The sequence below is a fragment of the Dicentrarchus labrax genome, unplaced genomic scaffold, assembly GCF_905237075.1.
Source record: "Dicentrarchus labrax unplaced genomic scaffold, dlabrax2021, whole genome shotgun sequence".
In the NCBI taxonomy this organism is placed as follows: domain Eukaryota; kingdom Metazoa; phylum Chordata; class Actinopteri; family Moronidae; genus Dicentrarchus; species Dicentrarchus labrax.
The window spans coordinates 25,629,357-25,654,029 of record NW_026136713.1 but is presented as its reverse complement, the minus strand read 5'-3'; the positions used below and the strand labels follow the sequence as shown (position 1 = coordinate 25,654,029).

Here is a 24,673-nt window from a genome sequence, read left to right as displayed (position 1 = left end):
TCATTTGTGGTTCAGGGAGGACTGGATGTGCAGCGTTCGGCAGGGCTGCGTAATGAATTCACTTTGACCAAAAGGTCAAACTGAGGCGGATCTTTTCCAGCTCGCAGTCCGTCCCGATGAGCGTCAAACGTCTCAGATCGGACATGAAGTGCCTCGTCTTTCTTGTGTAACATCACGACTCTGAATTAATTGTAGCTGCTGTCGTCTCCAGTTTCTGCTACAGCGTTTACATATAATCTCTTAATTACATCTTCTGTGTTTCTAAAAGACATTTATACAGAAATCACTGTCGGCGCCGAACGTGCTTCACAATAAAAGCCACCACGTGTTTGTCCAGGTGAAGTCTTTTAATGTGCAGCAGCGGCAACAGGAAGTGTTAGCATTAGCAGTCGCTTAATCCCGCTGTGATACGGCTGCAGGAGAGTGAACCGTAAATCAATCAGATCAAATTACAAACGCTGGATTACAGACGGCATCATTTCCTGTAAATACCTTGTGTGTGTGAAAGTAATCTGGATCCAGTGCAGGAATGGTGGACTCCGCCACTAACAATAAACTAATATAGAAAACTATACTGCACACAGCAGTGTTTGATTTATAAAGAGATAAATTGTTTTTGTAATTACTTGATGACAAATGTAATGCTGCCCATGATTAGACCACATTTATCTAATATTACTGAGGTTGCAGGTGGTCCAGAACGAAGGCTGCTTTGACTCTGGAGACCAGCGTTCAGGTCCTGGATCCAGTCTGTGCTTCAGTTTAGGCGACAAAAGCACTTTGGTGAAGGTCAGGAAAAGATTGTGGAAGATTGTTAACTCATTTTAAACCAATAATATCCTGACATCTTTAACTTTTAGCGACACAGAGCGAAGATTCATTAGTTAGCTTATGTTTTCTATGAATAATCTGAATCTGCTGTTCAATATTTTCTACTGAAATATGATTTTAAGTATAAATAGTACTCGGTGCTAATATCTGGGACTGTTTCCAGCTCTGACTACAGTCCCACCGTCACGTCCACATCAGAGCTGACATACATCTGTGACCAGCATCCACAGCAGTCTGCCGGAGGCTTTATCGGAGGCCTCGTCGTTAACGGTGGCCGACCGATGAGATTCAATCAAGCGAGGTCCTTCTGCGATTGGCCCGTCAGGAAGCACGTGACCGCCGCCTCCTGCGTCCTGCTGTTGGTGTGTGAGCTGTGCTGTGACACCAACAGCAGCTCCCGCTCTGATTACTACAAACACACACACTCACATATTGTCTATTTATATCCCGGGTTAGACATGGTGAATATTATTACTGAGCAATCAAATCTGTGTGTTCATGCACGGCTGATGTGGCACATGGAGTCGAACGTGCCGCCGGAGCGAGTCAGTCGGAAAACAAAAACGACAAAAACACATACAGAGAGTTACATGACGCAGTTGTGCCACCTCGTCTGTGGATAATGAAACAGGATTTTCCCTCTTAAAGCTCCTAAAAATAGCTCCCAAACTCAAGAAGGGGGGGTCCACTACTTTCCATCCTTTCAGCCAAATGCAGGACACGGCCATCGAACCAGGTCTCAGTTCACGTCAGAGTATTATATCACAGGACTGTGCTGTGTTTATTATTACACAGAATATATAACAGGAGAAATTATTGCTGCTTTATTCATTATAATTTAATTCAGTAAGGAAAAGTGTCTCCTAAATCAGTGGTTCTCAAACTTTTATCCCCTTTAAGTTCCTCCCGACCAACGCTAAACATATTTAATTGGTAAAAAATTATTAAATGTATAAAGAGGTCAAATACATCACAATGTTGTAGCTGAAAAACACTTAAAATGCTTCATTTCAAATGTTTAGAATTCATTAAATTCATGGAAATCCAGTTTTTTGTTGTCATGCAATAACAGTAAGACGGCATTGAAGTCGCATTGAACTTTTCATAAGTTGCATTTTTGTGCATTTGTTGAAAAATTGTGCAAAATCAAATCAAATACAATCATCAATCATTCTAATCCAGATGTTTTATGGCGACTGCATTGAAAAAAGGGGACTATTGAATATAAAATGTGGTTTATTAAACGTAAACTTTTTTATTGTTAAAGCGTAATTATTTTAGGAATTGGGCATAACTGAAACAAAATTCTATCAATTCAAACCAATATTTTCCCATCATGCAATAGCTGTAAGACGGCATTGAAGTCGCATTGAACTGCGACTTTTTGATTAGTTGCACTTTTATGCATTTGGTAACTACAGTAAAACTCTTTCTCTGGAGGTTTTAGGACAGTTTACAGTAACGACTGTATATATTTCTATCTACATACATAATAGCGTTAATACACAATATCGTGTAATTTTTATTTTTATTTCTGTTAACTGTGTTAACACCTAGTTTCAGTTGTTTTGTTTTGTTTAATAACCTTTGATGTTCACCAGGTTTCTACAGAAGCCTAGAACGGACAAATCAAACACTTGCTGCAGAAATGGGCCTTTTGCATTCACTGTTCTTTTCTACATTTATACATATTTATCTCCAAACACAGTTAATAGGAATGTGTCTGTTGGACCACAGGAGCCACTTTCTGCTGCCTGCTGCTGAGCAGGTTGTGTACCAACAGCTGTGTATGGATGCGACTGAAGGGATCTTCTCTCCTGCGTGTTGTTAAGTGTTATCTAATCTCGGACACTGAGACTCTGTGATTTTGGTCATTTCGGTGATGTAACTGCTGCAACCCCCCCTGCAGATGCCTTCGTAAGAGCGACTCTCAGCAGTGTGTTTGCTGTTGGATGAAATCAGTCCTCTGTGACTCTGTTGAGCGTCTCTGTAGCAGACAGTCTCACTGCAGTTCATCTCCATCGCACTTCCTCTCAGCGAGGATGAGGGTGTGAAGTCGTGGGCCGCGTCGACACCGAGCAATGTTCTTTCATTCATCTCAGACGGTTTGAAAAGAAACAGGGAAGCAACTGAAGCAGAAATACTGTGACAACAGGAGAATATTTCTGCTCACAGGAACATTTTACAACCTCCTGAGAGCCGATGTTCACCTTTTGGTTCAAAATTAAAGGTGTTAACTTAAAGCAAAGGCACATAAAAATAGCCGTAGTCTCCGTGACGTCACCCATACGACTCCGTTGTGAAGCTCAGTGACCGGCGCCATCTTGGCAGTCATGACTCCGAGCGAGGAGCTGGATGAAGCCTGGTTACTGAAAACAGCCGCTCACCTGTCACCTAATAATAATAATATAATAATGTGTTTATTTATATCACACACTGTTACAAAGAGCTTCATTAATTGGATAAAATACATCAACAATATAAATGAGTTTTAACAACAACCAAGAAAACTTTTCTGGATTTAAACATACAAACAACAACAGATAAAAGGTTTTGATCAGAGTGATCGGGAGCGGGAAAGTGGGAAATTATCAACTGTTAAGACATTTTAATACGAGGCCTTTATGGAGACGGACTCAGTGCTGGAGCCAGCCAGCGTTAGCTTGGCAACTACTTCAATGCATCATTTTGTTTGTTTGAAACCAATCCTGGTATTTTGTGTATAATATACAGTAACAGCTGTAGGCCTCCTTTTGAGTGCCCCTCATGCAAAATACAGCCAGACCGTCCCTGGATTAAGTTGGTTGGGTGTGAAAAGATTTGGATACGGTCAATTTATGCATCCAGATTTGAGATGTGTGTGTGTGTGTGTGTGTGTTTCCCTCTGCTGAGGTCTGAAATGTGTGCAGATCCTTTTAAAACTGCAGCCGTATTTGTGTAATGGCTGCAAAAACACTTTGGCTCAAGTTAAGTCCTGCAGGCTCCATCGAGCGCCGTGCTGACTGTCGCTGGGACCCGACCTGCTGGGATTTGCAGTGTCTGTTATTAAGTACATAATGCCGAGCGCGCTACGTGATCCGCAGGCCATCTTCACAGCCGGAGGTCAGGGAGGGTCTTTGGTGAAAAAACAGGTCCAACAGCCACACCTCTTCAGCCATCGCTGTCTCTGAGAACGTTTTAATTCAAACGCTGATATTCTTGCTTTAAAGCGGCTCATAGAGCTGATTATAATCAATATCTTAAATGTTCAAAGTCTGGAAAATGTATGATTTTATGACTCTGGGACACATAATAATAATAATAATAATAATAATAATAATAATAATAATAATAATAATAATAAAAAAGTATTGTCACTTCTTGTACCCCATATTTATTGTAATCTAAGTCTTTCATATTTTACAGCCGGTTTGTTTTATTATTATATTATAAATTGTATTAAAGGAAACAAAGAGTTTGAACATTGAAGATATTGAACTGTACGTGTACGGAGTCCCAAAAGAAACAAATGTTACACATAAATGAATAATTAAAAAATGAATAAAAGCTGCTGATAGATTATAATAAAAAATCAAATGTCTGTTTTTATAAACTTTGAGAATAAAATGACGACGGTGTAGTGCAGCTACAGTTCAGTCACAAAATTAATAAATAGTCTTAAAGTTAATTCAATAAAATGCAAGAAGAATAAACATTTTATTATTACATTAGTAATAAAAGTAAAGTATACGTGGAAACATAAATAAAGAGTGAAGTTTAAAACATTTAAATTAGTTTAACACTTTAAAATGGAAAGATTTTAATTATTTATTATTAACAATGATTATTATTGTAATATTGTCTAAATTAACTCATAATTATGTTTTTTTTAACACTCACATGTTTTAATATGTACTTTATCTCATCAGATTCTTTGTTAGCAACATTTTGTCACTACTTAGACTCCGTACTCCTGCCTGGAACATCAATACAACTTTATAACGGCCACTGTGGGAAGAATTGATTCAAGCAAATGACCTTCAGCAACCACATTATGTTCATAATAATAATAATAATAATATGTACTATATATGTATGTATGTGACTGTATCAATTGGAAGAGAGAGTCAAGGTCACCAAAGCTTATTGGAAGCGGTTACCATGGCAACCACAAATAAATCCAAATGAGTGTTAGAAAAAAAAAAAAAAAAACAACACAAAAAAACAATAAAATCTCTCCTACAGTTTCTAAGCTGAAAATTAATAATAATAAATAAATAAATAAATGAAAACACCCTCCAGGTTAGCGTGATGTTTCAACAACCCCAGCAGTGAATCATCAGATCTAACACACACACTGCTTTTCTCTGTGCATATATTCCCACCGTGCAACGCCAGACGAGCTTCTTTAGTGGTGAATCCTCCATACCGCCTGCACACACACATTATAAACACTGTATAAATACACACACACATATATACAGAGAGAGTATTTAATCTGCTTTGCATCGTCAAACACACGACACATTCATGCTTAAAATAGTCCTGAGGGGAATGAGACTGCTGGAGCGAGAGAGAGCGTCCAAATGTCACTGTTTTCATCTTAATGTAAAATTACATCTGCAGAGGTCAAGTGTGTGTGTGTGTGTGTGTGGAAAGGAACGACCTCCGCCAATCTAAAGCTTCCTAGACGGTTTTTGTCCTGAGAAACAAGCTCATCCTGTCCTGAGGGTTTTAATGATAAAATGACTTCCTGGAAATAATCACACAAACAGGTTTTTTTTTTTAAGGACATTAGAGGAAAAGTACAACAGTTGAAGTAAACAAAACAGAGCATCTCTCTCTCTCTACACACACACACACACACACACACACACACACACACACACACACACACAAGAGATAAAGGAATAAACCTCCCACACAGGAGAGGAGGGAAATCTGGAGAAATACTGCAGCACCACCTAGTGGACGATCCTGAGACTGACCGCACTATATAAACATAACAAAGACCAAATATAAAGAAATATAACACGTAATTGAGATTTTTTATACTCCACATTGACTGGTTGAATCATTGATGTCCGGGGTAAATAATTGTTTCTCATCTAAATTTGGACATTTAGAAGTTTGAAGTTAATTTTTTGAGTCTCAGTACTTTCTACTGAAGTTTATACTGAAGACGTAAATCTTTAAAAACAGCTCACAGATATGTCGTTTTCTATGGAAACCCATTTACGCCAATGTTGCGTAAAAAAAAAAGATCATGTAAGTCAAAATAATGAGAAACTTATATATATATATATAATATTTTGAGATATTAAGTCATTATAATTTACATTATGACTCACAGAATCCTTATTTTCCTGTCACATTGGTGGAAATGTGCTTTTATAAGTTTCACTATACTTTTTATCAAAAAATAGAGAATTTGTTAGGGACTATTTTCAGAGGTGGATGAATCCACATTTGATGCTGTAGTGAGTATTTGGGGAAGCAGGACGGTAAAATATAAATAAACCACAAAACCTTTGTGAATTTATGATCATTTAATACTTTTTAAAGCCTTTTTTAAAGTCATATATTTGGATTTAATATGTTGTGAGATGTTTTTGGGGACTGGATACCTGATGTGACTCCCAGTTTGAGTTTAATCATCAATCAGTCGGAGATCAGCGATCGGAGGGTGATCAATGAGTAAGCCATTCAGAAAAATCCTCACGAGCGAGGTCACAGGAAGGTGAAGGGATTTGTTCATGAATGGAAAATGAAAATGTGAGCGAAGGTCAATGAAACAGAAATATTTACACTTTATGTTTCTATCAGAGGAAAATGTTTTACTTTTTACATCAATACATTAATTTAAGATTCAGATTAATACAAAATATAATCAATAAATAAAATATGACATATTATTATAGATGCCCAACGTTAATCAATCAATAATTATAATCCGATTATATAATATAGATTATTCTAAAATACGCTGCAACATGATGCTTTATTATTATCTTATAACCACCTTCAGTATGTTGTCGTCTTCCCAGCACACATTGAGCCAATGAATGAAAGGTGACGGCCCTATTGTGTATTGATCAGATGAACAATTGATTGATCTGTACAGTGCATGCTAATGCTAATGCTAATGTCTCACCTCTCTGGTGGGAACTTCAGGTTAGCTGAAAGAGATTAAACTCTATGTTTTTATTTTAATCTCAGAATAACGCCTCCAGTTTGTAGTTGTTGTGCAACCATAAAGTCAGAGCTGGTAGTTTGATAGTGACACTTTACCTTTGAACCGGGTGCTGATGTGTTTACGGAGCAGCAGGGCGCGATGTAAGAGGCCGTGTTAACACCTCGCGGCCTCCTTGGAAGGCGTTTGACGAGGGGGGAAAGTGATGGAGGGAAGTTCAGGCTGCTGGATTTGGCCCAGCGGGCGGCTGCATATGCTGCGGTGGATTACGCTGATCCAACTTAATGCCTAAGACCGTGCAATCATTCATAACTACAGGAGCTGTTGAGGCCGCAGCCGTGGATGCTCCCAGCACCATCTGCCGCTGCGGGGAGGATTAACTTCGAGGAAGATGGTGAAAGGTGGGGGGGGGACTCTAGGCAAACGTATAGACGCTGACCTGTCGACCACCCTGCAGGAACCGCCCACTCTCAGGAGCCAGGCTCTTCACTTTAAGCTGTTTTTACTAAATGTGTCTCTGTAATAACCCGACAGAGAGAAAGTTCATCTCACGGCTTCGGTTTCTGTACAAAATTCAAGTCTGGAAAATATTTTCTACGGAGGCCCTAAGAGGCCCTAAGAGGCCCTAAGTGGGCCCTGTTTAATGAATTCATAGAACTGCCCTCTGGAGGGCGCTATAGAGCTGCAACCAAGAGTCTTTTATACCAAATTCAATAAGTTCATAAACTGGAACCATATCTGTTATTGTCTGTACTGTGTATGTTGTTACTTATTATTGTTTATATTGTGATTTACGACAGTGTGTCTTTTCTTTAAATGGGTGTGTGGTTTTTCAGAATAAAGGTCATTTTTAGAAAAAAAAATAACAATTCATCACATTTAAAGGCAAATCACAGAGCAGTGTTCTTTTTTCTGTCTAAATGTCCACAAATCTGCACATTTTTGTTACGTAATACCTCATTTGCATTTTAAAAACATTTAAAATGTCAACTTTTAATACAATAAATAATAAACTAATTAACGAGAGAGGTTTTATGGTAATTTCTATTTAGCTTTTTTGTTTTTTTTTACCCTATTCACCTGTAGAGTCTTGTGTGAGATTGTGATGATGTTCAGTGTTGATTTATTAATTAATAACGGTGCTACAGACTACAGATCTCTCTGAAAACTCTCCTGCAACATCTTTCACCTGTTTTTAACTCTGGTCTCGTTGTGTCCACAGAGAGTTGAAGCCCTGCCCTCCGACCATCAGGAGAGTCGATCCGCCTCCACCAGGACGCTCACCAACAACTGCTGCTGCACTTCAAACAATCAGCATCCAACCGCCCTTTTCTGGAACTCTGTGCCTTCAACCAAAATTCACCAGTGATACTTCTGAAGCTTTTGCTTTTTTTTTTGTTGCTTTTTGTTGTTGTTGTTGTTGTTGTTGTTGTTTTTCTTTGGAGCAGGACTCAGAGGATAAATCTGCCTGATGTAGGAGGGCCTGGGATCATACTGCTGCTGCTCCCACACTTTATCTCTCTGGAGACAACAAATAAAAAAAAAAGAAAAACCTAACCAGGACATGCAAAATTTTGATCATTTTAACGTCCTAAACGTATTTTTCTTTTTCTTTTTTCTACAAATTGTGTCAGTGATTTCCTTCATATCAGAAGAAAATCCCTCGCTGTGCAATATCAGTCCATATTTATGTGAAGTTGTCATGTGGATGTAGACTTTTTGACGAACTTTTTGGTTTTATTTTTGTAATGATGTTTTCCTGATTTCTATTTTTCTAAAATGATAACGGTGTAAAGATGAGGGGAGGGAAAAAAAAAAACAAAAACACATTTTAAGGGAGAGAGGATGTTTGGTTGTCGCTGAAGACGATTTGTCCGAGTTTAGTTTTCCTCAACCGCATCCCCTCCCGCTCTCGCCAGGGCCAAAGCCATAGCCTATCTCAGATAACAAAGTTAGTGTCCCTAACAGCAAGATGCATTCAGGGTCTCGCAGTCTGGGGCCGACACCGCAGGCTCCTCTCGTCAGCTCATCTTAGCTGTTGGATTTATTATTTTTTTGAGCGATGTTTTTGGTTTCTACTGTATGTTTCAGGGGCTTGAATCTGAAGTATTTAGTATTATCTACCTTTGTGTGGCCTGTTCTTCTTGCTGTTATTTTGTACTTCCTCCTACATATCAATCAAGCAACTATAAGTGGCATGAGCGTACGTGAGAAAAATGAATGAGTGAGTTCGGCAGAATGGGAGAAAAAAAAAATGCTGTAAATTCTCAAATAAAAGCTGAATAATGAGCCCGGTCTCCTATAAAAGCCTGGTCTCCTATAAAAGCCTGGTCCAGGTAAGATAAGAAATGACCAGAGGTGGGATCAAGTCCTGAACTTTGAGTCATCACCTAATATAAATGTAATTTTAACAACAGAACAAAACAAATTTATTTGGTGTATTTTTTTCAGTCAGTTCTTCATGTTTCTCTCCTTAAACCTGATTGGATCCAACAAACTGAATGAAAAACATTCAGGAAATTAACCTATTTGTCTAAATGTTTTTATATGTCTGAAATGGGACGGCACCCTTACTTCTTACTGAGAGTACAGTCGGTGTATTTTGGGGCCAACAGTTTTCCCTTTTTTGATTTTCAAAATAAAAAAAACAATAAACAAAAAAAAGAAACATTTTCTGTTGTGAAAATAAAATCGGAAAACAAAAACAAGTAATTTAAAACATTTATAAGCACATTGAATAAAGTCAGATTTTATTTTCAGGACAAAAAACAATGGAAAACAAGCTGTTGTCAGGAAGAAACTTGTTTTCTCATTATAAAAAATAAAATCTGTTGGCTGCAAAGTACACTGACCGAGGTCTGGAACTTAATATGTAGGGTAAATGGCACAACAAATCAGGTTTTTGTTGTTTAGGGTTAGGGTTGTGCTGAATTAGGGTGCTGGGCTTTGGGGAAAGGTGTCAAGTATTTTCAGATCAAAAGTCTCAAGTCCAGGTTGAGTTTAAAGTCATCAAATTAGTGACTCGAGTCCATGGGAGTTATGTAAGTTACTACTTTTGTCTTTACAGGTTAAAGAATCATTTATTCCCAAATCAAACCACAAAGGTTCATAAACTAGCGTCAGAGCTTTCAACCACATCTCAAGGCCTTTGTACCATATCTTCTTCCTAAAGGCCAATAATTAAAATCCATAATCAGTTTGTTGGTAGTCGATGTTGATGCTATGTTCATTGTGCTTTTGTAAAGACAAGTGCAAACTCAGATAAAAGTCCACCATTAAACCTACCTTTGGGTAAGAAATGATATCTGGTCCTAAATTAAAAGCTATAAATGTTTTATTCCCGAGTTCGAAAAGGTCAAATTTGACTGGTAACCTCTGAAACAACCATCTTGAAGCTAACAAATAACTCCATTGTTTAAGGTAATAATTGTATTTTATTGTCCTCAAACCACCAACTCTGCGATTGTACAGCCGTCTTGAGTTGAAAGATAAAAACAGGAATCTTTATCATCTCTAGCTAACAGACACACTGGTCCACCGTGTCAGTGTCACGTTTCCAACACATTCTGACATGAAGCTAGCAATAATAAATATGCAACATCCAGTTACATTTTCAAAATAAAAGCTTGATAAGGGTGCAGTTTGGTTACGTTTAGGCAACAAAACTACTTGATTAGGAAAATATCGCAAATCGTGTTACGTATGTAACTTAAAATAAGTCAACACCATCCTTTTTGTTTCACATGTGACTCAAACAACGATCGCGATGCATCCGTCCTTTGTTGCTCTTTCTACTTTACTGACACTGACACGGTTTCCTGTCGCGGGTTAGCGAGTTTATTCCAGACTGGGCTGCTCCAATATGACGCTGAGAACGCAGCATTAGCTTCTTTAATAATTCAACGTTAGATTTGTGCCTTGTTAGCTGACGTTGGATCGCTAGTTGCTAAGCTAGCAGTAGATCTGCTCTATTAATGTTAAACTAGCGAGAAAAGAAGTGCGATATTCTTGACTTCTTGAAAATGTAAATAAAAAGCATTGTTCAGACCTACAGGATATAAAAGAAAAAACAATGTGCTTTTACGCTACTAATAAAACTTAAACTTCTGTAATTGTTTCACAATAAAAGTCTTAAGTGAAGGGATTATCGACTGAAGGCTTTTAATGTGAAACTTTCCATTAGAGACCCAGGCCACTATTTGAGAATTTACAGTACTTCCTGTTTTATTGTTTCAATCCTGTTTTTCTGCAGTTGTGAAATGTGTTACGTGTTTCCTTGAAGCTGCTATCCCTGTACTGTGTAGATCGGAGATGTCCTGCCTTATCCCTGAAGTCCTACAAACATCCTCCATTAGCTCTCCACACACACACACACACACACACACACACACACACACACACAGTTTTCTTCTTCATGGACTCAATTAAATGCATCAGTGATTCAGTCGATTCAGTTTGTGCCTTTTAGGGAAATTTTCACATTTGAGTGTTTTTTGAACCGTCCCTTTAGCAGCCCCGCTTAGTGTCGGTTAGCTATCTCGTTAGCTTCAGTTATATCAATATCAATAACTTTTTATTGATTTAAATGTTGTACAATCCTGAGAACAAATGGAAGTTAAGGATCAGTGCACAGAAAGCAGAAAGAAGCTCAGAAAACTTGAAACTGAAATCAATATCCGATACAGATAATTTACAAATACGAGTATCAGCTCATCAATTCAGAAGCTGTAATTTATTTTATAATCAATATAGCAGCTTCTGATCAACCCATATCAATTGATCCTTTTCAAACCTCGGTCAACTTCCTCCTTTAATGTACTTAGATACAGATGAGGTTTGCTCAACTGTTATTGGAGCAGAGAGCAAAGGGGCGGGACTTAGGAGCAAAAAGGAGGCGGGGCTTGTGAAAGGGTGTTCTGAGTATTGATACGAATATAGATCATTTATCTGGTTGAACAGACGGTGAAAACAGCTCACATGTACAAACTTTGATCCCATCAGAGGCACAAACTGAAGCACAAAGTCCACAAATTAGTTTATTTGTTAATTTATTCAATCAAATCCACATTTTTGCTGCATTTTTGACATTTTTCAACATTTCTTGAAAAGCAAACTGTTTGTAGGCGAATCTCCCTGCAAAGTGTAACTTTCTTTTAATGCATGGTTTCGATTGAATACGTTCATATCTATCCAGGGATGTTGTGTTCTGCCACCAGTAGTGGAGGTAGTTTCCCTTCCTGTGTGGAGTCTTTGCTGCCTGTGAGTGTGAATCATCCGTGAAGCTGCCTCCGTCCATCAAGTACCTTTACTGACACCATTCCCCAAAACAACGCTGCCAAATTGGTCTGAATAAGCCAAATTATTTTCTCTGTGTATAAGTGGTTTAAGTGTATCACATGTTAAACCTCATCCCGTTAATGTTACATTGTGTTTTTAACAAAAAAGACTCCTGTTTGTTAAATTGTTAATAATATATGCAGAAGAGTTATGAAATAAACTGAAACAAACTCACCTGTGGTTCATTGTTTATTTAGTTTAAGACCCAACAGATTTACAGAAATGAAAAGGTCTCGCACGTGGATGGATTTGTGTACATTGTTATTTAATTAAACACATTAATTTAGGGATATTTTACATATTAAACACCTTAAAACTAAAGGTGAGTAACACACATGAGTAAAGTTTGTTTAAGGAACCAGTAAAACTCATGTTCCTGTTTTTAAACTGTACTTTTACTTTACTGAAGTATATTTTTAAGCCAGTAATCTACTTTTTATCTAAAAATATCTTTGAGTAATTTATTAAATAGGTAGTTTTTTTTAACTTTTACTTGAATAGGTAATTGCCAGTAATTGTGTTTTTACTTGAGTATACATTTTCAATACCAACTAAACAACTTAATAACCAACAAGTAGAGGACCTACAATCTGACATATGTGGGTTCATTTTGTGCTTTAATAAAGTATTTCTCAGTTAAATGAGACCAGTTGATGCAAAGTAAACCTGCTGGGCCCTTTGAGTTCTGGTGCCCTGGGAGATTAATCATCAATTATTAATCATTAATCAATCATCGCTTTGTAGCTCATTCTTATAAAATATATATATATGATAAAATTACTGCATAAAAAGCAACTTAAATGTGACACATGTACATATATAGTATAAATAAAGTAATAAAGTGATAGAAATTATACTGAAATAAGTATTATAATGAACTAAGCACAAGAATAATGAGAAGAATAAAATTGGTGTAAATAGGATTTATAACTGTAACTGTTTTATTCCATATAGTTTTTCTTTGTTTTTTTCAATAGTTTAAATATTAAATATTAAATAATAAACAGTGATGTGTACAACTGTAATAAACTGAGTGAACTTACAGTCAGATTGATCCACTAGATGGCGTCATTGTTAACTTACTGTGTGTGTGATTCAGACTGAAATGTGTTTTATACTATAGATTATATAATATTTCAGTTTATATTGCACTGACAAGGTGCTCCTTTATCAATAAATTGTGTTTTAATCAATTATCATTTTATTTTATATGTTTTATGGATATTGCACTTTTTAAAACTGTAAAATATTTTGTATAAGATCTTTAAAATCTCCCTCTGTAGATAAAACGTCTCATTCTCAGGTAACAAAAACACAATTATTCTTATATTCAGCTGATTAAACACTAATTGAAAATATACCTATGAATATCACATTATACATCTGACGATAGATCCTCCTCAATGTTACACTGGACCTTTTTTAAATGATAATATCAGGCTGTGAAATTATAGAATACAAAGGAAACACAACATGTTCCTCTAAGAATAATAAACCCAATAAAGCCTAATAAACACAATAAAGTACATTTTCTGTAACAACATACTGAAGTGGAAATTCATCTCCTTTTTTATATAACTTTATTGATGACAGATGCATTTAAACAACAAAAACAAACAAATTCAAAAGAACAAAATCAGGAAATAAAGTCTTGCATTAAAATAACATTCAGTAAAGGGACTTTAAAACATTCAATAAAAGAAACTAATAAATAATGGGTAAGAAAACAACAATACATTTTCATATAAAAGAGTAAAATCAGAAACAATGTACAGCTTTAAAAAAACAAAACTTTTTTATATATTTGAAAAATAACTTTGAGGTATAAAAGTGATGAATTATTTTAAAAGACACTGCCTTTATCTTATTTTAAATAAAGCTTTCACTTTTAACCGCCAAAAAACCAACACAAAGACAGCCGAGTAGCGCTGAGACACTTCAGCGTTCAGTCCTTGACGTTCCAACAACCAACCAATGACAGAGCGGGGACCGCGCAGGCTCATTTGCATATCGTGTATTTAAGAAGCACCAGCCCACCGTCTCAGTCACGTATCTCACTTGAACAGCGAGTAACTCATCATGCCTGATCCAGCACCGAAAACAGCGCCCAAGAAGGGCTCCAAGAAAGCCGTGACCAAGACCCCCGGCAAGAAAGACAGAAAGAGGAGGAAGACCAGGAAGGAGAGCTATGCTATCTACGTCTACAAGGTGATGAAGCAGGTCCACCCCGACACCGGGATCTCCTCCAAAGCCATGGGCATCATGAACTCCTTCGTCAACGACATCTTTGAGCGTATCGCCGGGGAGGCCTCCCGTCTGGCTCACTACAACAAGCGCTCCACCATCACCTCCAGGGAGATCCAGACCGCCGTCCGCCTGCTGCTGCCCGGCGAGCTGGCCAAGCACGCCGTGTCCGAAGGGACAAAGGCCGTGACTAAATACACCAGCTCCAAGTAAACGGCTCCGCTTCCTCCCAACATCAAACCAAAGGCTCTTTTAAGAGCCACACACTTTATTCAGAAAGAGCAAAGTTTCATTATTTTGGGGAGAAATTTAAGAATTTAATGAGAAGATCCTCAAAACGTGTGACAATATATTTGTCTACAACAGTATTGTAGTAACATGCAGTCCTTTTAAACAAAGGTTTCTTGAAGCATATTCACTAATTGTTTATCATTGTCTCTTTAAAATAAAGAACTATTATAACTTTGTCTATAGTTTTACTATTTCATGTCCACATTACATACGTTTAATTTAAAACTGAAGCATCCAGTAACAGCATGCAAACAAAAGTACAAGTAAAGCTTTTATTACACAGTTGTTTTTCTATGATATTTTGGTAGGAATTCAATCAATAGTGATTAACTTCCACCAGAGTACAATTATAAAAAATATTGAACTATGTTTTGTAAAAATGATATTTAGTGCCGAGGTTTTGTAACTGTTGTCCCTTATTGAACTGATGAATACCTGTGTAGGACACATTAATCAGGAATCAATAAGGGAATCAATTCCCATCCCTAGTGATTTGATTATTTCAACAGGCTGTAGGATTTTCACTCCAATATTAGTAACGCATGTAGGAAAACTTGTCTATATTTAATAGATTCATTATTGTAAAATGAATAAGCAAATAATTCCTCCTGTTTTTAATGATTTATGGCGTAATACTGCAGAAAAGATGAGCTCTATGTAGGACTCATCTGTTTGTGTAAAACTAATGCTGTAAAAACTTTATTTTAAATCACAATGCTTCCACTTAGTGGTCAGTTAGTGGACATCGATCGTTGTACATATAACTTATTTTATGTTTCTCTTTTCTGGTATTTTCCTAATGTTGCTGTAGTGAGAGAATAACCTCAGTGTGGGATCAATAAATGTAATCTTATCTTTAAATATTCAGGAGCACACGGATGACAAACTGAGTTTCACTGTTGATTCCTTATGTGAGAGGTTTTAATGAGGAAACTGAAGGGGACATAACATCCTGGAAAAAGTCTTTTCTTGTGTTTTAATATCTGTCTGGTACATCTGACCCTAACAAACAAAATAAAACAGAAAGGAAGTGCTGTCAGTCAGAGTTTATTAGCAGTTTGAAAGTTTTACATGGAGGAAGTAAAATGGTGAAATATATTCACATTTTGGCGCACAATTATAATGTAAATGAGGTGGCCATTTCCTGCCTTTATTCTGAAGGCGATGGTTTGATTGTCTCTATTGTTAAAAAAAAGGTCGCCGCCCAGTCGCTCGAGCTGCCTGTCTTCACATACGTCCGCAGAGTGGATGTAAATACGGGCGCTCCTGAGCAGTTAACCATCAGTTTCTCTTCGGACGAATCTTGACTGTAACAAAATGTCTGGTCGCGGCAAGGGAGGCAAAGGACTCGGTAAAGGAGGCGCCAAGCGTCACCGTAAAGTTCTCCGCGATAACATCCAGGGAATCACCAAACCCGCCATCCGCCGTCTGGCTCGCCGTGGCGGTGTGAAGCGTATCTCCGGTCTGATCTACGAGGAGACCCGCGGTGTGCTCAAGGTGTTCCTGGAGAACGTGATCCGTGATGCCGTCACCTACACCGAGCACGCCAAGAGGAAGACCGTCACCGCCATGGACGTGGTGTACGCTCTGAAGAGGCAGGGCCGCACCCTGTACGGCTTCGGCGGTTAAACCAACGACTCTCTAATACAACAACAACCCAACGGCTCTTTTAAGAGCCACCCACACTGTCTGCAGAGCTCCGTCCTGAGTCTGAACACACTTTATATAGATTATAAATATAACTTCATTATATTACTATATATTTATCATTATAGTGTTAAAATATAGTATCTGAATACATTTATTTTACAATTATGTTAAAGTCACAAACATAGTGGAACGTGTAAATCCGGGCGCCATTTTGTATATTCAGTGTAACTCCCGGTTAAAAGTGACTCCTTCCTGCACCATAAACTACACCTGAGTTTTTTATGTGTGTGTGTGTACCGCTCATCCTGTTTCCAGGCCTTTTTGGCAAACCTTAACTAAACAAATCATATCTCATGTTGTACTTTGACCATATAAGGTCGTGTGTTTGTTTCCCAGCATCTTGTTTTAGGCTGTTACAGGTCATCCTGTAATTCTACATATGTAGTTTTATTTTTCCTTATTTTTGGATTGACTGTCTGCAGAGGTCTGATCTTTTCTGAGAACATGAACTATTATAGATAAAACTACATAAAGGCTTACAATACTTTAAAGGGAGTGAAGAGGAAGAAATTGATTGTACATTTAAAAGCATGAACGTATCAACCTGCATGCCATTTGGTCTATTCATTTGGACCAGCTGTTGGCTATTAACTATCTGAATTTCTATTGGAATTTAAAATATATAATTCAATATATATAGTATATTACTACATACATATTATGAACACTGGGACTTCCTGACTGACTTTAAAATGTAAACATAAGGAACCAAAGTCTGAGCCCTGATATTCTCTGTTAGGGACCATTTACATTAAATACTTTACTGTCATGTGCAGATATTTTGCTGTCTATCTAGTAGTAGGCAGTCATATCTAGAATCTTTCACACATTTGTCAGCATAGACTATTGTGGTGTCTTGTTAACTATGCAATTCAAGTTTAAATAATGTGTAATACTATAGAGATATCGTTAGAGTCTCTACAGTTACTTAATGTTTACATTACAGATCTATATATTAGTTAATATTGGAACCGCCGCTCTCAGGTTGAAGTATGTGGCTCTTAAAAGAGCCGTTGTGTTGCGTTCAGGGTGTGGAGGATATTTAAGCCCTCTCTCCGCGGATACGGCGGGCCAGCTGGATGTCTTTGGGCATGATGGTCACCCTCTTGGCGTGGATGGCGCACAGGTTGGTGTCCTCGAACAGACCCACCAGGTAAGCCTCGCTGGCCTCCTGCAGAGCCATGACGGCGGAGCTCTGGAAGCGCAGGTCGGTCTTGAAGTCCTGAGCGATCTCCCTCACCAGGCGCTGGAAGGGCAGCTTGCGGATCAGCAGCTCGGTGGACTTCTGGTAGCGGCGGATCTCCCTCAGAGCCACGGTACCGGGCCTGTAACGATGGGGCTTCTTCACGCCGCCGGTGGCGGGGGCGCTCTTACGGGCGGCCTTGGTCGCCAGCTGCTTCCTGGGGGCTTTGCCTCCGGTGGACTTACGGGCGGTCTGCTTGGTTCTTGCCATTGTTGATCGGTAACTGCGATCCTTTACTTCAGGGAAGTAGTAATGATTCCACTGAGTTTCAGTCCGCCTTATATAGGCAGAGCCGGAGCGCCGCGGACGCTGATTGGTCCCCTGGAAGCACGTGATATATCAGCTGGAGCAGAGAAAAAAATCATTGTTGTTGGAGCCACTGATTTATTGTTGTTTCATCAATAGGAGGTTGTATTGATTGATTAGTCTACATTTTATTTTATTATGCACCTGGGTGGTTGCATGAGTACAAAGTGTCTACTTTATATGACTGTATATTTAATTTATAACAGGGAAATATTGTTTGTAATTATTAAATTTATCTTACTTTTATTGTTATTCTTACTGGTGTTAGTAGTCGCTCCTTATATACTTCATCATATCTTATTTATATAGTATTTATAGTATTATTATGTATTACTGTTGTTTTTTTTGTTGTATTTTTGAGCAATCTCAAGATAAATAAAGTTCTCCTTTACTCTATGAATAATCAAATATAATATAATAGTAACTATTATTATTATATTATTACTATATATATTACTATATTATTACAAACATGTTCCCATCAGGGATGTGCATCTGTGTTGATCAGATACATATTTGTTTTAAATAAAATATTGAATGTATGTATACATTAAAGATCAGGTGAGAGAGACAGTACAGGCTTTATTAAAATGGGAAACTGATGTTTATATTGCAGGAACACAGAAAGTAAACCAGCAGTTAAGAAAATACAAAACTTTCAAACGTAAGATAAGATATTCATTTATTGATCCCCTTAGCAGATCGACACAACAGCAACAGGGTAAAGTAGAGCAAAACAGAGTACATCACAAAATAAAATATTACCAAATATAATAGAAAATATAAGCCTATAAACGAAAGTATAAACACTATGCATTGTTCAAGTGGGAATGGTGTGAAAATATATGAGCAGAAAATTAAACTTAAAACTAAACTGTACATTCAGACTCATAAAAGGTGCAATAAGAACATATGAAACGTACAAAAAGAAGATACAAAACATGTTGTATAATAAACAGGACATTTATTATTATTATTATTATCATATATGGGTATAAAAATATAAATATAAGTGTAAAAAAAGTGTACATATGTGTGTGTATCTGTATACATCCATAGGGTTCCCGTACGCTGTGTTAATGTTTTATATTTATATATGAAGACAGTTCTTAACTCTCATCTGAAGTGTTGTTGATGCACAAGACTAAAGAGCTTTCTATTAAATATACAAATAAATATATAATACAACATATACAGAGTTGTGTGAGCTACCAAGTGAAACATATAATCTGCAAATATTCAAAATGGACTTCAGACCATCTTACATGAGTGTTTGTAAATGTGATTTTGACTCAATTTAAACTATATTATAACACTTCAGTCTCATTTATATTTAGGAAAAGTCACAAGTACCTGAATCCACTGATGTACCTGCAACATGAATGAGATGGTCTATAGTTATTAAAATGTTGAAGTGTCTCAATATAGTGTAATAGTCCTATAATGTCTATAAGTTATTTTATTATCTGTATAATCTTTATACAGTCTGCACTTTCTGAAGACATAAATATTTATAAAGTCTTCAGACCAGCTGAAATATTAATGATTGGTGTGTGTGTATATATATATATATATATATATATATATATATATCTTTTAGGCTGTCTGTTCTTTCTGTCCTCATCAAGACTCAATATAAAACTGTATTATAAACACTGTATAATCTCATTTATATTTGGGGTTTCAACAACTGACACTGAATCCACTGATGTACCTGCAACATGAATGAGATGGTCTATAGTTATTAAAATGTTGAAAAGTTTCTCAATATAGTGTAATAGTCCTATAATGTCTATAAGTTATTATATTATCTATATAATCTTTATACAGTCTGCACTCTCTGTCCTCTCCTCACTACAAACTGCCAGATTAGATTATAAATCCCACTGATTTATATCAGAACACCTGATTTTATCCTAATTCCGTTATGTTTCCAACTAAAACTACATTATATTTTACACATTTGAACCACTTTGTAAATCAGACAGTCAACAGGAAAAGTGCTCTCTGTGATTTGGGTGGCTCTTAAAAGAGCCGTTGTTGATGAAGATCAGGTTGTTGTTGTTTACTTCTTCGCTGGTTTCTTTGCTGCTGCCTTCTTGGCTTTGGGCTTAGCGGCTTTGGGTTTAACCGCCTTCTTGGCTGCCTTCTTCGGGGTAGCGGCCTTCTTGGGGGCGGCTGCCTTCTTCACCACCTTCTTGGGGCTCTTGGTCGCCTTCTTCACGGCCTTGGCTGCGGCAGGTTTCTTCGCCTTCTTGGGGGTCGCCGCCTTGGCTTTGGGCTTCTTGGCGGCCGTTGGCTTCTTGGCGGCGGCCTTCTTCACCGGAGACTTCTTCGCCTTCACCACTTTCTTCACCACCTTCTTGGGCTTCTCGGCGGTCTTGCTCGCCTTGAAAGACCCGGACGCTCCGGTTCCCTTGGTCTGGACGAGGGCTCCTTTCCCCACCAGGCTCTTCACGGCGCGCTTGATGTGGACCGCGTTGTGCTCCACGTCGTAGCCTCCAGCGGCCAGCGCCTTCTTCAGGGAGATGTAAGACACTCCTTTCTTCTCCTTGGAGGCGGCCACGGCTTTCAGGATCAGCTCGCTGGCTCCTGGTCCGCTCTTCTTGGCGGGCTTGGCGGCCTTCTTCTTGGGTGCCTTGGCTGGGGCAGCCGGGGCGGCGGTTGGTGCGACTTCTGCCATCGTGTAGATTCAATTCTCGACTAGTCCGATATGACTGATGGAGAAATCTCCGGCAAGGGAGGAACTTAAACACACCATGAGAACCGTGGAGACTCAACTCAGCCCGCCGCTCGCCACTGCGCCAGGAATACTCAGACACTTTGTGTTTTCTCCTCGCCAATAAATGTAGAAAATACACACCTGGAGGACCCATTAAAGTATAAAAATGATTTGCAATCATAGCGGAGAAGTTTGTCCACATGTGGAAGTCAAATAAAGCTTTAAAGATGTTTGTATTTAGTTTGGGAAGCCTTTAAACCTCTCACATCGGCCGCCGTGAGAGGCTCTGCTGCGGGTCTTTTCCTTCAGATTTCTCTTATAAATCCTTTAAAATACATCAGAAACACACTAAAATGAGTTTAACAATAAGAGAAGATGTTTGTTTAAAGACTAGAAGTAAAATCAGTGAGCTTTTTCCGTTAATTTTGTATTAAAAAGAGGTTAGTTTGGTGACTGCAAACACAAAAGTTACTTGGGGCTTTACACATCCTCTGACAGACAGTCACTGAGTCTGTCATTAGTGTTATTCTGCTTTATAATCCACATACTTGAGACAATGTAAACTAGTTTTTACTTAAATAAGGCAAATGTACATAAAATGAACATTTTCTGATATATTTTGCACTTCAGGGAGATTTGTTAAACTTTTCTACTGAAGAAAACAAAGTAAGCTGCTCATATGGGCCAAAGCCTGTATAAGGACAATATCATCTGGAGTGCATTATAACTATTTAATGAATAAATAATGATATTTCCTATGAGGATATATCTAGTAATCAACATATAATGATGATGTTAAGGTATCACTTCAGTTTGGGTGCACAAAAACAGCAGTTGTTACCATACTACATAACCTATTCAAATACACTGAAGTGCACTTGGTTGTGTACTTCATGTAGGCCTACTGTTATTGTTGTTATTGTTATTGTTGTTGTTTTTTAAGTGGTTTATGTGTTTTTATGAAGTATGCTCTGATATATGGACAGTATTACTGTTCCTGTTTAATATATTTAATATAATGTGTTTTTTATAGCTGCCATTAAACCTGCCCAGTGACTGTAGCTGATAATTAGTCATATTTGCTAAACTGGCACATTTACTTGAATGTCCATTAATGTGCTTTAAACTGTATAAATACAAATAAAATGTGTTTAAGTAGTTAGTGATAAATGAGTCACTGATTAGTTTTGTACTGTTCACCAGTTAATGAGGAACGACTGATTGATTGATATGAACTAATCATTCATCAATCAGGCTTTTTCAGTCTGTTCTCATCATCTATACATTCCTCCATTGTGAATTATTAGTGACATTTTTAAGGATTCAGCAATTATTAAGTGATTAATTCCTCACTTATTTCTAAAATAACTAATCATTAAATATACGATTCATCAGGAGTTCCTCATATAATTATAAAGAGTTACCCTACATTCATTATTGTTATTAAACACACATGAACTTAAATTAATCACACAACACACAGATGTAGAATATAACTAATTTGCCAAACCAAACAAAATGAATAATAAATGTTACAGTGAAGTAGGAGACACCTTGTGTCCAGAAGATATTAATAGATTCTTATGAGGTAGACGGAGAAGATTAAATCCTATAAACTGCTCCTTTAATACAAACAGGGATTATGACTTAATGCTCCAGTAAGGCTCAGAGTGGCCCAACATAACAAACAAGTGAAAAAGACTTAAATATACAGATGTTGTTGCTCGCTGCAGAGTTTATAACACATTACTTTAGATTAATTATAAGAGTAACATGCTAAAAAAGAGAGAATTACCACCATAACACATTAAAGTGATCGGCTTAAGTTCAATTAAAAAATGTCTGAAGATTTGGAAATAACACTGTATTGATTTATAATGCCTCCTTTTGATATTTCTAATCAATGTGTTATTCATGTTCAACCATAATGTTTTTTTAGTTCAAATATCTTCATTTGGAGGCCGTTCAAGCAAACTGTTTAAATTCACACTGCAAGTCTTATTGCTCAGATCTGATTTATTTATGTTTGCTTCGTTCACATTATATTTTTAAATGTGATTCACATCTGATTCCAGTGTGAGAAGGTCTCGGTCCTAAAGTGATCTTGGTTGTTGAGATGTGTAGAAGTCAAACTTTACCCACAGAACATATATAAACTGTGGTTAATGGACAATCACATATGTTTTCATATTCAGGAGTTTCTGTTTGTTTTGTTTAGGTGATTTTATACGTGCTTATGTCTGTTATGTACACTGGATGTCTCATTGCAAAAACATCAGAACCATCTGATTTGGACCAGTATTTTATTTATTCTAACACGCTGCTTAATATGTCATATTGTATTATTATTCTCATCATGTATTAGATGTGTATTCGTGTTTTATTCTTTAATTTGTATATTTTAACAGTTTGACTTATTTGCCCCAGTGTGTTTTATTGTTAGTATTTATTTTTAGTGATGGGGGTCTTTAATTCTCCCTCACTTTATGATTATGATTGTATTGTTTGTATGTTTTAATCCTGGTTCTGGCCATAAAAAGGTACTATGTGACTTTATTGAAACAGCACAATTTTTAGCACAATTTATTAAAAAGCTCAGATTTGAGCAAAAAAAGATCAGTTTTAATGTTGGTCTGTAGTTCTTTGTTTAACCTGTCAAAACTGTAAAAAGGACAACACAGAACTGGAGGATGCTGACGAGGCCTGATGGTGGATGTGGATCCGTAAATCAGGATACCAACTCGGACACAAGTCAGGGGTCGATCACCCCCTGGCTGGGCCCGAAATCCCCATGCACAGAAGGAAATTAACTTATAATGTTGTAAGTAATGTTACATAAGACTGGAAATCAGCTCCTATGTTTGACATTTGGGCGGCTCTTAAAAGAGCCTTTAGCAAACTTGGTGGGTTTACTTTTTAGGCCTCTCGCTCGCTGTCTTCGGACTCTTCCTTCACCGTCTGTGTCTTCGCTGTCTGGGGTCTCGTCATGGCGGCCGGTTGTTTCGCATTATCGGCGTCTTTCTTCACTTTCTTCTTGGTTTTATCTGCGGCCTTAAAGGACCCGGATACCCCGCGTCCGGCCACCTGCACGAGCAGACCTTTCTCCAGTAAGCTCTTCACGGAGCGTTTCAGGTGGATGGCGTTGTACGTCTCCGTGTCGTATCCCTCCGCGGCCAGCGCCTTCCTCAGGGCGCAGAAAGACAGACCTTTCCGGTCCGTGCAGGCGGACACGGCTTTCAGGATGAGATCTCTGGTCGGGATCTTGGTCTTCTTTGAGTCTTCGGCCATCGTGGTACCATAGAAACTCCCTCGATTTGGCTGGTTTTTCCAAATGAAGGCCTACTTCCGGTGAGAGAGGGCCTTAAACGCACCATGAGAACCGTGGAGACTCAAGCCAGCCGACCGCTGCAGCAGGAATAATCAGACACTTTGTGTTTTCTCCTCACCAATAAACGTCTAAAAAACATATATGGAGGAAGAATTAAAGTGTAAAATGTATTTTAAATCATAGTGGAACAGTATGTCTTAATATGGAAGTCAAATAAAGCTTTGAAGGTGTTTTTATTTAGATTAGGAAGCCATTAAACCTCCCACATCGGCCGCCTTGAGAGCCACTGTTGCGGGTCTTTTCCTTGTGATTTCTCTCATAAATCCTTTAAAATACACCAGAAATCCACTAAAACCAGTTTGACAGTGAAAGTAGATGTTTGTCTAAAGATCTGAAGTAAAATCAGTCAGCTCTGGCAGTTAATTCTGTATTAAACAGAGGTTAGTTTGGTGACTGCAAACACACTCAAAAGTCATCCATTAGTTCAAT

The 24,673-nt window shown here is 37.7% G+C and overlaps 6 protein-coding genes across 6 annotated transcripts in view; 3 read left to right on the top strand and 3 right to left on the bottom strand.

The window, feature by feature from the left end:
* The window catches only part of LOC127374525 (potassium voltage-gated channel subfamily A member 1), a 32,552-nt gene extending 20,038 nt beyond the window's left edge, over positions 1-12,514 (top strand). The window contains exon 2 of the mRNA XM_051419959.1: positions 8,226-12,514. The gene's annotated coding sequence lies outside the window, so the exon portion shown is untranslated. The remainder of the gene's footprint in view (positions 1-8,225) is intronic.
* Positions 12,515-14,393: 1,879 nt separating this feature from the next.
* Positions 14,394-15,051, top strand: LOC127374659 (histone H2B 1/2-like). Its single transcript, XM_051420276.1, has one exon. The coding sequence runs from the start codon at positions 14,420-14,422 to the stop codon at positions 14,795-14,797; it is 378 nt and encodes a 125-aa protein (XP_051276236.1). The 5' UTR covers positions 14,394-14,419; the 3' UTR covers positions 14,798-15,051.
* A 1,065-nt stretch (positions 15,052-16,116) lies between these two features.
* Positions 16,117-16,555, top strand: LOC127374664 (histone H4). The gene has a single exon (XM_051420282.1). The coding sequence runs from the start codon at positions 16,193-16,195 to the stop codon at positions 16,502-16,504; it is 312 nt and encodes a 103-aa protein (XP_051276242.1). The 5' UTR covers positions 16,117-16,192; the 3' UTR covers positions 16,505-16,555.
* Positions 16,556-17,537: 982 nt separating this feature from the next.
* Positions 17,538-18,156, bottom strand: LOC127374648 (histone H3). The gene has a single exon (XM_051420216.1). The coding sequence runs from the start codon at positions 18,036-18,038 to the stop codon at positions 17,628-17,630; it is 411 nt and encodes a 136-aa protein (XP_051276176.1). The 5' UTR covers positions 18,039-18,156; the 3' UTR covers positions 17,538-17,627.
* Positions 18,157-18,799: 643 nt separating this feature from the next.
* On the bottom strand, positions 18,800-20,843 carry LOC127374626 (histone H1-like). Its single transcript, XM_051420190.1, has 2 exons — positions 19,849-20,843; positions 18,800-19,505 (listed from the first exon to the last, which is right to left on the bottom strand). The coding sequence occupies exon 1, from the start codon at positions 20,815-20,817 to the stop codon at positions 20,200-20,202; it is 618 nt and encodes a 205-aa protein (XP_051276150.1). The 5' UTR covers positions 20,818-20,843; the 3' UTR covers positions 18,800-19,505; positions 19,849-20,199.
* Positions 20,844-22,454: 1,611 nt separating this feature from the next.
* LOC127374661 (histone H1.5-like) lies at positions 22,455-24,178 on the bottom strand. The gene has a single exon (XM_051420279.1). It carries the CDS (start codon positions 24,142-24,144, stop codon positions 23,773-23,775), a length of 372 nt encoding a protein of 123 aa, XP_051276239.1. The 5' UTR covers positions 24,145-24,178; the 3' UTR covers positions 22,455-23,772.
* Positions 24,179-24,673: the final 495 nt, after the last annotated feature.

Coding starts and splice junctions, on each gene's coding strand:
- LOC127374659 (XM_051420276.1), top strand. CDS start 14,420: ATGCCTGATCCAGCACCGAAAACAGCGCCCAAGAAGGGCTCCAAGAAA.
- LOC127374664 (XM_051420282.1), top strand. CDS start 16,193: ATGTCTGGTCGCGGCAAGGGAGGCAAAGGACTCGGTAAAGGAGGCGCC.
- LOC127374648 (XM_051420216.1), bottom strand. CDS start 18,038: ATGGCAAGAACCAAGCAGACCGCCCGTAAGTCCACCGGAGGCAAAGCC.
- LOC127374626 (XM_051420190.1), bottom strand. CDS start 20,817: ATGGCAGAAGTCGCACCAACCGCCGCCCCGGCTGCCCCAGCCAAGGCA.
- LOC127374661 (XM_051420279.1), bottom strand. CDS start 24,144: ATGGCCGAAGACTCAAAGAAGACCAAGATCCCGACCAGAGATCTCATC.